General features: G+C 37.4%; 1 protein-coding gene across 16 annotated transcripts in view; it reads right to left on the reverse strand.

The window, feature by feature from the left end:
* AFDN (afadin, adherens junction formation factor) overlaps positions 1-13831 on the reverse strand; it is a 122315-nt gene that overhangs the window by 15664 nt on the left and 92820 nt on the right. For 15 of the 16 annotated variants that reach the window (XR_009818328.1, XM_061991587.1, XM_061991584.1 and 12 more), the window contains 7 exons: positions 7607-7672; positions 7374-7447; positions 6664-6782; positions 5425-5619; positions 5082-5173; positions 4457-4645; positions 1184-2206 (listed from right to left, as the gene is read on the reverse strand). Coding sequence is in view for 15 of the 16 variants with exons in the window: in XM_061991587.1 (XP_061847571.1) it covers positions 1184-2206; positions 4457-4645; positions 5082-5173; positions 5425-5619; positions 6664-6782; positions 7374-7447; positions 7607-7672 (1758 nt within the window). In the remaining variant the exon portion in view is untranslated. The remainder of the gene's footprint in view (positions 1-1183; positions 2207-4456; positions 4646-5081; positions 5174-5424; positions 5620-6663; positions 6783-7373; positions 7448-7606; positions 7673-13831) is intronic. The other variant, XM_061991585.1, reaches the window with a different exon arrangement.

The raw sequence follows: 13831 nt of genomic DNA on the forward strand, positions 1-13831 counted from the left end.
CATAGTAATAAAGTTAGCCACAAGAAAAAAGGAAAGCAATGCAGACTGAGCAAATATGAGAAGGGTAAATTTAGGAAATCAAGCTGCCAAAACAATCCCGAACTCAAATGCTACTCAAGCCAATAACTATTTCTCCGTGTCCAAATAAGCATGTCCAAACATTTCTCAAGAATTAAGAAAAATCATTTATCACAGAATGAAGTCAGCTTCTCAAGATAAACAGAAGACATTCAGCATATTACAGAGCTAGTTTTTAAGCCTGTCAAAGCATAGCTGTTGGTATGTTATATGGTATCCATGCTACTACTCAGAGAAGAAAAACAATCTTTCCTACAGAAATCTTTTTCTTAGTAACAACAGGTTTAATAGATTGAGAGACAACAGCCACCAGCAGAGTGATAAAAGCTTATTGCATATATTATGAGCTTACACTGTAGCTAAGGTGAACAAACCAAGTCAGGTGCTAATTAAGCTGAACACTGTAAAATGCAGGTATGTGTGAGCTAGAGCCCTAGACAAGGTGTATTTAGTTGTTACAACACCTAAAACCATATGGCTCACCCTAATGCTTCTCCCCAGCACTGCTGGGGTCACCACTGAGATGGTGGTAGAGGTAGCAGCTCCCTTATACTTTACTTGGAGCTTATTAGCAAGGTGGAATCTCAGTTCATTTCACTGGAACAGCATGCATTTCAGCATCTGTGTTCAAGTCCAAGACTATGAATAAGAATTCTTAGAGGTATATCTATTTGTGGGCAAAAAAAGGACGGCAAAAAAGCCCCCAAACCTCACTATTTTTATTCCTCATTCTCCTAGACTTTCATACTTTCAAATGGGTTTGCTTAGCTTCCTGTAACCAAAATCCTGCCATATTTAACCTTCTAATCCTACTCCAGGTACATGGCAAATATCTTTATCCAAGGGGAGCTTCTTCCCCCACAACCAAAGAAAGTAAAATTTGGCTGCCAATTTGGATACTATAATAAAGCAGCTATGAAACTTTGTTAATACACCACTTGAATGGTGAAGCTGTTGTAAGTTAGCACATTAAAGTTCAAGGCATTTAAAAAAGCTTCATGCTCCTTCACCCTAAAATAATATGAAAATACTCAGATAAAGACAGAGAAATTATGAATATATACATTCACAGTACTTTTCTCTAGAAAGGATTATCCCTTTTTACCCTTGCTCTCCTTTCTGCCTCCAGTCGCTGCATGATGAGCATGGTATCCACATCATCATCCTCCTCTTCGTCATCATCTTCATCCTTTTGCTTTGATTCTTGAAGTCGCTTTTGGAACTGCCACTCAAGCATGAGTTTGCGGAGGCGGTCATTTTCCTCTGCTGTACGGTCGAGCTTGTTCTGAAGTTCCTGAATCTCTTTACTCAGCATGTCCACAATGTGCATCTGTTGCTGCTTCTCCAGTTTCTCCTTAGCATCCCGTTTCCAGGGATCTGGGGAGAGGCTATCACTAGAGGACAGTTCTTCCTTGCTGATAGTAATGTATTGCAGATCTCTCCGCTCAATAGTCCGAGGCTGCTGCTGGGGCTGCAACTCTCGAATGACTGTTTCTTGAGACCTCTGCAGAGTTGAAGGCTTTTCTGATTTCACTTGTTGGAGTGACACAGGAGGAACCACGGGCTGAGTGGGAATTAGTGGCTGAGAACGCATTTGGCCCAGTTTTCTCTCCTGCTCACGACGTTTCCTTTCTCGTTCTTCCTCCAAACGAGCTTTTTCCTTTTCATACCACCTCTGATGCTCTTCTCTTTTTTTACGCTCAGTAGCAGCTACCTGGGAAGATGTCTGTGCTCCTATCTGATTTGGAGGAGGAGGGGGAGGCAGAGGCAAATCCATTTGCAGTTCATCAAATTCAGCTGCATAATGTACGGGAGGAGGTGGTGGTGGAGGGGGAAGATCTGTTCTGATGGGCTGGGAAATGGCCACTGGAGTCGGCTGGCTACTAGCTGGAGTTTTCCAACGGCCAGGTCCACTTTTAGTTAAACAAGAACCAGGTGAGACGGGTTTGGATGAATGGTTTAGGTGTTCTTGGCTAGATGTGCTAGAATCCACAGATGAATTCATCCACTGATCGCTGTCTGATTTCCGATCAATGTACTCCACATCCTTCCGTATAACAACTTCCAAACGATTCCTCTCAGGCTGGAAAACTTTATCTCTGAGTTCTTCCTGAGAACGAGCCACACGCTGCAAAAAATTAAACAAGGCATGTATTTCATGATCTATCGAAACATTTGAAAATTATTCACAAACCACATTCTTATTGCTCAAGGTAATCACTTCTAGTGAATTTTAGCATTTCGATGCCCAAAAGTTTCCCAAAACCAATAACAAAACATTCTTCTCAGTCTTTTTAACTCACTTGAGTGATGGAAGACTTTGCAATCTCTGAAATGCCTGGAATCCTGCACTAGGAGGAAGGATGAACGCAAAACAGTTTAAGCTGAAAACCTCCCCAGCTCACACAATTTCTCTGGACCACCCCTGACACCCCATCCCCCACAGGCGAGCACAGAGTCCTGGCAGCTTGGAACAGCAGCTCAGGCATACCAGCTCTGCCATTCAGGCTTTAGCTGGCTCGACTGAAATTTTTTCCTATTGGGAAAGCAAACAGAAAGGCTGCTGAGGGAGAGACAAGGGAGCCTCTGCCCAGCCTCCTCCATTAGCAGGCGAGATGACCCACGGGAAGCTCTAATTACTGTAGCACCATTCTTGGGTATGGAATCTGGGCAGTCGGGTTGAATTGTACCTGCTCCCGAGGGTGGGTTGGTCTGTGCTTTAAGTGCATAAAATGCGTTTAAAAAGTCTTTTTTTTTTTGCTGCACAACCTCCTGAGAAGGAATACTGGAGCATAAATTAGGCTTATGAAATCTATTAATGATCTTCTTGATGCAAAGATTCACACTTTGAATGTTAGGAACTACTAAGCACTGAACACACAATGTACCAATTATCCACAACTGAGAGAAGACTTAACAATGCAAACTCCTTCTGTTTTTCCTTCATTAATGACCTTAACCATGACCTCTAACGAATGTGTTCTTTGAGACACACTCAAACAACCAGTGAATCTTTTACGCTCTGTTAGTCCAGCAGAGCCCAACACACAGCTATTTGTGTTAGATTTGCTGTAAAGATGCACCTAGAAAAGTTTGCCAATGCCTTCAGAACAGAAAACAGGCATTTTGCAGCAGTTAGTAGCTTTTTTTAATAAGCTCAGTTCTCATTCTAAAATAAAAGCTTAATTTTTAAAAAACAAGTATATTTTCCTCTAATTTTCAACTTAAAACTACTGTATGACAGAGAAAAATTGTGTACACTTCCAGTGCTTGCAAGGAGCTAAACCAAGTAGCCATCTGCTCTTCTGCACTGCATTCAGCCTTAAGGACACAGCAAGGAAATTCAGCACAATATTTCCACAACTCTTTACCACAGCACTTAAAACTTGCAGCGATCTACTTCAAAATTAATATTCTGCTTTGAGTACAACATCTATTTTATTCACAATTGAAATAATTAGGATTTGACATCTGTAATACTAAAAAGAAAAAGCACTAAGCTATTATTCCCATTGACTCTTTTAGTGAATTCACTTGCCAATACATGTGTGAGCAATCAATAATCAACTCTTTTGCTTCTATGACACAATCTCAAGATAATTTACGTGACATTGCTCTTCTGAGAGTAAAACATACTGAGTCTGGTGTAAGGTTCTGCTTCTATCACAAATTAAAGAACAGTGTAAAAAAAAAAGCATACATGATCCAGTGACTGGATTTAGTAGATCCAGATTTAATTTCCTGTATGGATTTGAGTGAAGCCCTCATCTACAAAGAGCAGCACAGCATTATTTTTTGAATGTACAAAAGGTACAGAGGGGGTAAATTCATTTCAGGCCAAAAAGCATCTGCACTTTGGTAACAGATGCAACTTGAATGCAGGGAATGTGTTTCAGTGAAGATCTTGGATAGATCTCAAAATACTGTTTTATTTCATTTTTAATACTTCACTTTGTCACTTAAACAAGGCAACCTGCAGGCAAAGAGATTTTTCCATGTAAACCTTCTTGGAAGAGTGAAAAACCTAGTTGGCTTTTTAGAAAACCACAAAACATTTTACAAGACAAACACCACTGTCATCTACACCCCATTACCTCTAACAGAGGATTAAAACATCACAGATAACAGGCCTGCAGAACCTGATAACATAAATTCTACAGAAGAGGGAGAAGGGAAAAAAAAAAAAAGAGTAAGGTTTCTGAACCCAAGCCAATTTTGCCAAAAACACAGTTTTTTCACCCTCCTGTGGTATAGTTTGTCCTCAATAGCTCAAAGATTATAGAGATGACTATTCTGCAAAAATGTCTCCAGCAGTGTAGAGCAGTTTTTTCTTGTTTGTGGGTTTTTTTTTCTTATACTGAATGAAATTACTTCTCACCTGCATTGTACTATTGATTGAATTATTACTTTCTGCCTGGACCTGTGGTTTCTCTTCATAATTTGGCCACTGACTCTGAGGTGGACCCATTCGATCCTGAGACTTTGAAGCTGGGAAAGTGAAATATTCTCTAGTATATGTCTGTGTTGGGATGGGATAAGCTTCAGGTCTTGGGGGCAGAGTCTGTTCCTGAAAAAAGTAGAAAGAACATAAGGTAGAATTTTCTAATCACACAGATCTGTTTGGAATATTATTCTAAACATGCATTTTACAGATGTTTTCACTTGGCCCATAAGAACATTACTTGTCTGAAACATGAGATAAAGAGGTTGTCTAGTATCAAATATGATTGTGGTTATGAGTCATGTTTTTATGGTTTGAAAATAAGTACTCAATGTTGTACAAACCTGAGAAATCACATGGACAACTTCACAAACAAAATTTAATAAAAATCACTCAAAGCTGTCTCAAGTCTTTCATTAGCTGTAATGAGCAAAACCCCCACCCAGTCACTGGCACCAGCATTATTTTTGAATAGTTAAGACACTAGTTTGACCCAAGCACAGTGACGCTATTGATAGCTAAGGAAAGTTTAATAGCCAGCATTTTGCTTCCCACTTCTGACCTCTGTACAAAGATTTCCAGTAGAGACTGAGGTTATTTTCGTGGTAGTTCCAGATGCATAAGCATTCTTTCCCCCAGGGCTTGGAGGCTGATCTGTTGGAAAGTTAAAGGAATCATTTACATGACTGTTAATAATAATTTACATAACCTAATAAAATAACAGCATTCACAAAGTAACTATGATTTTTCCTTTGAATAGTTAACAAACGGCTTGCTCCAAATGCTAGTACTGCATCGGTATTTTCAATTTAAACCATTTTTAAAAACAGTCATTTTTAAATTGAACAGTCTCTAAAACTAATGGAGGAGGCATCTACCCCTGAAAGAAGGATAACCCTACTTACTTGCTACATTGGGACTGGAGCGATGATCGGCTCTGTTCTTCATTAACCGGTCATCCCCTGGCAGCTTCTTTGGTTCACTGTACTCCGTCCACGGCAGCTGAGGGCTCTCAGGTGACCCATTTTGAGTGGAGTTGTTATACAGCTCAAAACCTTCACTCTTTGGTCGGGGTTTACCTGAGCCACGGCGGTCAGAAACTGTAACAGTTGGATATGTATTTTCCCCCTTTCACTTCTATTAACTGCTGTCTAGCAAAACCTTTTTCAAACCAGAGCTGCCTTGCATTTATAATTGAGTTCTCAGTAAAGCAAATGGTAGATTTAAAAATCTATACTTCTTCAGACATACAATCCTACTCTTTTATCAACTGTGCAGGACTCCTTTGATTTGTATGCTTCAAAAGAGCTCTTGCAAAGGTACCACAATATTTGGAAAAGCCAAACGTGCTTTACTGAAAAGTCTCTTGCTGATTGTGAGGCATACGGCATCTGGCACGGTGTTGTAAACTGTGATAATAAGGATTTAGCCTTTTAACTCATTCTTTTCTATACTGCAGTACTACCTTATACTTAGAGAAGGTCCTCCTTTACAATTATTTCCTTTACAATATTATTTCATGTAAGACTTATGTAAGTCTTTTGTTAGTTCACTGCAGTAGGATGATAAATTTAACACTGGAGAAACGTCCAAGAAATTCTTATGATCAGACACAGAAATTCAAGATTTGTTCCACTATTTCTAGTTTAGCAACAACAGGAATAAAAAAAAAAAAAAAAGTGGCAAAACATGTTGTAGGGGCTTCTGTTTGTATTTATTTATCTCTTAGTAATTAAATTGTAGTCTCTGGTTACAAGGAAGTCATCTTCCAAGAGGAGGAGAAAGGCTTTTATGAAAGGTTATATAAAAAGCCACTTTAGTTTAACACCTCCTTGTAGTCATTATATTCCATTTGTTAAAATAAAAAAAATACTTCAAACTGGAACTGTATTTAAATTTATCATATATTTTTAAAAAAGGTATATATGCAAAGCATTTATTAATGCTTATTAATAATTTCAAAGAATATTTTAAAAACGGATGAACTTTTGACAGTAAAGTCACTGCTTACTTTCTGTACAATTATGTTTCTTTTCTGATTTGATATTTTGGTAACATTTGGCAAGCTACTGTGAACTATTCTATTTCCTGTATTCTAAGACCTATAGAGCTGTTATAGACATAAATAATATTAGCATTTTTACCTCTTTGCATCATTGGGGATGGTTGATTAAGCAAGGTTGCCAGACCATGGTAAATTGCTCCTTGTTTTGCTACTTCTAGTGTTACTACAGAACCTGTCCTGGTCATAAGTTCTGCTGCCCTGCAATAAAAGCCAAAGCAAATAAAATGAAATAAGATTGGGCACTGTATTACTTAGTTCTCCTTATTATCAGTTTGCACGTCATGATATTTCATGCTTAATCTAGTAAACTTTTGTTTGGCGAAACACTTTGTTTCTCATTAACACTTACAACCACCTTGAAAAATATCAGAAGATGATGACTAGAAGATATACTTGTTCCATAGATAACACCTACAGGCAAGTACTATGTCGAATACCTGCAGTCAAAAGGTCAAAAGCTACAATATTTACAATTAGAGCTGAAAAAAGCTTGGTCAAAACTAAAGCCCGAATATTTAACACAATTTCTTCTATATAGATAACCCTCATTATCATATGGAGAAAATACTACATGAACAGTTTAAACTTGCTTCTGCAGGAGGGCTGGACTAGATGATCTCTAAAGGTCCCTTCCTAAACTACCATTCTATGATTCTATGATATGCAGTTATAAAAAGCCAAGACAAACCCTAATATGTAAAAAAAAGCTTCAGTCTTGTTTTTTTCCAGTAAATTATCACTCTAGCACTTTCTTAATGTAAAGAAAGGAAGGCATTTTGCATTCCATACCTTTCTTGGGACAGGCCCACCAAACTTCGACCATCCACACTGAGCAACTGATCTCCTGCTGCCAGACGGCCATCCTAAATACATATTCAAAAGACAAGAAAATTAATTACACCAATGCAAACATAGTCTACATTAAAACAATTACTCACACATACTAGTAAACAGAGGATTTAAAAGCATTTCCAAAGGATCTTTCTACCTTTGAACTTCTGACGTTTAAGAATATTACTAACCACATCTGCAGCACCTCCTTTCACAACAGACTTGACGTATATTCCAAGTTTGTCTTGACCAGCACCCTACAGAAAAAGAGGCATTCATTTATTACATTAATATTTGGTCTCTTAAGCATTCCGTAGGTGTTAATCAGAATTTTACATTGCTAGGTAAACCTCAAAGTTCTCATTACTTTCTATATTTCCAAACTGGAAAAAAACAATTATACAGAAAGGAGTTGCATTCATTTGAAGTCACAGGAAAATTTCATTATTAGGCCTACTGAACCTCCAAGCATTGTTAGAACCAATTTGGTTTTAATACAAGCTTGAGTAAGAAAGAAAATACATTAACTAAAACTATACTGTAGAAGTTTGTTCTAATTCCCTTCTAATATGAAATATTTGTTTGCACTTTTATACGCATCTTAAGTTTTTTTGCTACCTCTATGTATTACATTCCAAAGGACTGCATTGTTTCCCTTGCTAATACCCAAATTAAACAAGCTAAATTGCAGTTTACATGAAAAATGAATAGAAGGGCTTTTAACAGTTGTTAGAACTGTAGAGGAACAAAAAAAAATGCCTTTAGTTTTATAACAAAGAAGTACAATAGGCATATTAATTACTAAGTCTTTTAGAGTTGACAGAGCCAATATTTAAGCCTACTGCAAAACCATGTAATTTTGTTCATGAAACATTTACCTCAAAGTACGCAACTAAATTTTGAAATGGCCATAAGCAGTGAACTTATTGCAAGACAACTGATAGATACAAGACAAGAATGTAAGCATCTACTCAAACCATGCCGTTGCATCATCCACATGCTCCAGTTTACAAGACACCACATAGATCAGTCTCAATGTTAGTATCGCAAACATTTAAATGGTCACTTCTACTGTAAGACAATCTCTCGTCATTTCAATATCTACTATAGCAAACTGCCATTTTACTCTGCAAGTCACTTGGACGAAGAGCGCTGTCTAAGTTTTCAACAGAACACAATTTGTAACATAATGTTGTTTTCTAAAATAACCCCCAAGTTGCTTTAATTCAGATATGCAACTTCCTCCTCCCCCCTCATCCCGATTTTTCAACTGTTCTTTTTTGGCAGCAATAACATTAATTGTTCCTACTGTTATAATACAGTAACATGGAAATCAAGCTGAGGATTATTCAAAAGTTGGTGTTATACATTGTTTTCTAAGCAAGTGAAAGACCTGTATTTATTCATTAAATCTTGAGTTAATCTCGAATGTTTACTCAAAAGCCACAGAAAAGAAATTCCTTCTAGTCTCATGATTCCAGATAAACATTCTACATGTACAAATATTTCAGAGTAATTGCTTAAGCCGTATTTACAGACAAAAAGGGGAAAACATGCAACACATAATTGAAGTTAAGAATACTTTCTTAGTCTGGAAAGAATATAAAGGCAATTAAAAAAATTAAGGTATTTGCATTTTTTCCTAAAAGGAGCTCTAAAGAAATTTCAAAGTAACTGCAGAATAGTTTTAACTCAGTTAAAGTTATGACACACACAAATCAGAAGACAGTTAGCTAAATATAATGAAAAATGAAATAAAGTTCCATAAATATTTTCCCCTCCCCAAGCAACCAAGAAGCACATGGGGAAGGATGATCCAGTTGACAGAACTAGACTTCCAAGATGGACCTAGCAAGATCTCTTATCAGGAGTTCTTCGAGACCTCAAGGTGACAGGGGATAAAAAGGAACTTGTTCTTTTTTATGTTAGTAACTGGTTCAACAATGGATAGGAAGTTGTTAGTTTTCACAAGGATAGAAAGTTTTCAGAGAAGCCTTAAACATATTTATTGTTAGAGAAGGACCACGTGGTGCTGAAGACTAGAGCAATAACAGGGGGAAAAGGTATTTTGCTGGTGCAAATGTGAAGTAACGTTCCAACCTTGTGAAGGGACTGGTTCCCATCAGGGCTCTGTTGGTAGAATCAGTTACCACCTTGTTGGGAATGGAAAATTAAGATGATTGGGTTTATATGCTCTTTCCTCTGCCTCTAAGTGGTAAATATTCCCTAGAGACAGGCTCCTTTAGTTCCAAATGGCAAATGGATCAATAGCAACTCATTCAGATGCAGGTTTAACCTAATGCATCACGTACTTAGATGTAATTGCAGGGACCAAATAGCAGCTTTTCTTGGAAGCCAGACTGACCAAGACCGACCAGAAGCCTCCAAAGCCACCTGGGATTGGCACTGCTTTTATTCAGTCCAAACCTCAAAGGACATGAAAAATCTCACTCCCTTGGGTCCAGCCAAAGGTCTCCCTAATGCAGTCCTAACACAGATTAGGTAAAAAACCAGCAAACCTTTGGAAGGGCATTACCACTTTACCATTAATAGTGCACATACTCATCAAGCAATTTGGGAATCTTTGGCTCTCATTAGTTACATTAGACACTATACCCATACACATAATCTTTCTTATAACAGAATCACAGAATCTCAAGAGTTGGAAGGGACCTTGAAAGAACATCTAGTCCAACCCCCCTGTCAGAGCAAGTCACACAGGAACTCATCCAGGTGGGTTTTGAATGTCTCCAGAGAAGGAGACTCTACAATCCATCTGGGCAGCCTGTTCCAGTGTTCCATCACCCTCACAGTGAAGAAGTTTTTTCCTTATCTTTCTTTGGAACCTCTAATTCCAGCTTGTACTCATTGCCCCTTGTCCCATCATTGGGCATCACTGAGAACAGCCTGGCTCCATCCTCCTTATGCTTGATTACAATTGCTAGTACATAGTAAATGAAGTTGAATCCTTGTGTTTATTAAGCCTATGTGTGTTGGTTTGCAGATAGTAACAAGACAACCATTTGCAACTGCACAAATATCCACATTATAGTTTCTAAGCTGGCTTTAACTCCGAGAAAGATCTTTTTAGTCAGTGTTTCCAAAACCATCTTCACCTATCAGCTAAAATATCTACAAGCCAACAGAACAGAAAAGAACAAACAAAACCCACCACAGTCACTAAATATCTAAAATAATCACATTTAGAATATTGTTTATAATTCTGATTACTCCCTTACAAAATGACACGAGCAGAATCATGAAGCTTAGATGATAAGAAGTATGAATCGAAACATGGAATAACTTTCTTGAGAGAATCAACTAAATAGACATGGACTTCTCATCTTAGCAAGAATCAAGGAAGTGAAAGTCTATGGGATTAGGAGTGGCACAGATTGCATTATTTATCATCTTTCTAATCAGCTCACAGATAAAGCTTTCTTACTCATGCTATCGCAACTAGCATATTTTAAAAAGTAAAAATCAAAACAAAAATCCCAACAGCAACCAAACAAACAACCTCCAAAATAATTTTCCATGGGATTTCATAATTAAATTAGGAAACTGCCACGAACAAGACTCATTGGAGATACTAAAGTGTAAACATGCACAAAAGTGACCATAGATTTATGGTACAGCCCTTCAAAGGCTTTCAAGAAAAAGAGAAAAAATACACATATATAGTGCACTCAAAGAAACGATTAAATTACAGAAAGCTAGAAGACAGGAAGAACCATCTTACACTTAAGTTCTTTGGCTAAATACCCCACAGCTGGAGGATACCAGATGGCCTTTTGCTCTACCTGTTCCTATATTCTAAGCCTTACATTCTTCATTACAGTTTGAAGGGGCTGACATTTTACTCCTTGTTCCTTCTTTTTTTGATATCTTTTATGAAGCCTATACAGTTTGTCAATCTCTTTCCTGTTCTTTTAAGAGAAGTTACAAGCAGATGTATTAGCTCCAAGTCATCTCACTTATCCAAAACTAATGACTTTGGAACACATTAATAACAAAAAAAACTCAACTCCATTCAGATTACCTTAATTAAAACAATCTTTACCAGTTACCCCATCTACTCACATACCAGGACAAATGAACTTCTCAAATTCACATGCCATTTAATATATTTAATAGAATTTGTTATATATAGTCACGTGTCTGTGCTGTCTTCACTTATTCTTGGGAAGACTTCTTATTAAGCATCCGCAATGTTAACTTGTCATCTTCCTTCCACTTCTACCCTAAGCTTTATAGTTAAGCTGTTGTGCCAACTTTTATCGTGTTACAGAAACTGTGTACCGATGCTAACAAAAGTGTAACCATCAGGGGCTCTAAATATATGTTTTAAATGTAAGAACATACACTCATGGTTAAAGCACATGTGTGACCTTCCACTAGACAAATGTTAATAAGCGATGCCAAAGGAGTTTTTTTGACCTAAAAGAGAATATTTCAGATTAAACACCACCTAAGTAATTCCCAAAAGCGGTATAACAGCATGACACAAAATAATCAGGGTTTCCTTACTGTAGCCACAGAATCTATTATCTGGTGAATAATGTGATTTTTAACCCAACAATTTGAACTGTTTTAAAATTCCCAGATCCTAGTACAGTTAACCTATTGATTAAAGTCAACCAACCATGAGCAGTATCAGCAGAGCAACAGTATTCTAGTGGATGTATTAGACATTGGATATCTCAGAGTCCCAAAACAACTGCAAAACCCCCAAAAAGTGCCAGATTCCCACACAAAGAAGTAAATTACACAGAAGAAAAACATCTTTATTACAAGTGTCAACAGCCTGCATGGCAAGTGCACAAAAAAGACACTTCCCAACCTTAGCAAGGCACACCCATTCCCCTCCTACATCTAAAAAAATCAAAGTCAACCTACTTTTATCAGGGGATGGAGATGAATAGCCTATATAGAACTAAAGTAAATGTATCCTGTAAAGACAGCCAACACACCTTTACTGATGTAATTACAGGATGGGATAAAAATGTCCCCCTTTTTTCCCCAGGAAGCTTAATTAATTTTCTGAATAAAAACACAAAAAGATTCTTGAAAATAACTGTCCACACTTGGGCTTATTTATCTTTAAGACAGAAGTACACAGCTAACATATGTGGGAAACTGAGTAAAATAATTAGATCCAGAATCCAGAAAAAAGCCCCATATTTGCATGAAATGCTATACCTGTATAAAGTTTTTCTTATCTTACACTTACCTTAAGAAGTTATTTAATGCTTTAAAACAGCACAAGTTTAAAGGTTAACGTAGTGCACTTGCAAGTTTGGCATGCATTTGAATTAGTGAGACTATGGAAACAATCCTAAATTTGCTGTCACTTACAGGTTGCTGCAGGAATTTTATCACAATAAGGAAATTTCACATTTAGATGGAATTTTAATATATGTATCAATTTAATTTGTTAATTTAAGTAGTTCATTTTAGAAAATGTAATAATTCTCTAATCCTGCTTGGGAGGTAAAGGCAAACACAAGACACCTTTGCATAAAAGACTGTTTATAGAGAAGACCTTTAAACATGTTGAGTCCAACTGCTAACCAGTCACTACCACGTCCACCACTAACCATGTCCCTAAGCACCACATCTACACATCTTTTGAATATTTCCAGGAATAGTGACTCGAACACTTCTCTGGGCAGTCTGTTCCAATGCTCGACAACCCCTTTGGTGAAGAATTTTTTGGCTAATATCCAATCTAAACTTGTCCTGGCACAACTTGAGGCCATTTTGTCCTGTCCTGTTGCTTGGATCTTGGGAGAAGAAATTGACTCCCACATTGTTACAATGTTCTTGCAGGTAGTTATAGAGCATGATGATGTCTCCTCTCAGCTTCCTCTTCTCCAGATTAAGCAACCCTAGCTCCCCCCAGCTGCTCCTTGTAAGACTTGTGCTATAAACCCTTCACCAGCTTTGCTGCCCTTTAAGAGAATAGTTGCCCATTTAATTGACCAGGCTACTTTGTAAAACATAAACAAACAATGAGTCCTTGTCCAAAACTGAAGGATGAAACAGTGTCAATAAATTCATTAATTAAAACTCACCAGAAGTTTTATTTCCCTTAGATCTGGCTTTATTGCATCTGTATGTCTCACATACACTATTTAACAGTATTTTAAGTGGGACTGAAGAAAAACAATTAAGGTTTTAGAAGAGCTTTACTTTTGTCAGAGTAGCCCAGTTTCAAATAGTTCCCACCACATAACAAAAATATTTCCCTAACAAAAAAAATCTTACAAGATGCAGTCTAATGCTATAACCCGAGGATACAATGGAGACACTTGGTAAGTTTATGACACATTTGGATGATGGTGATTGTTGGGAGTTTCACATCAGTACTGTTCATAGGTCACAGGTTACATAGTCCATGCAATTCTAACTTC

Source organism: Colius striatus, chromosome 2, assembly GCF_028858725.1.
Source record: "Colius striatus isolate bColStr4 chromosome 2, bColStr4.1.hap1, whole genome shotgun sequence".
NCBI classification, from domain to species: Eukaryota; Metazoa; Chordata; class Aves; order Coliiformes; family Coliidae; genus Colius; species Colius striatus.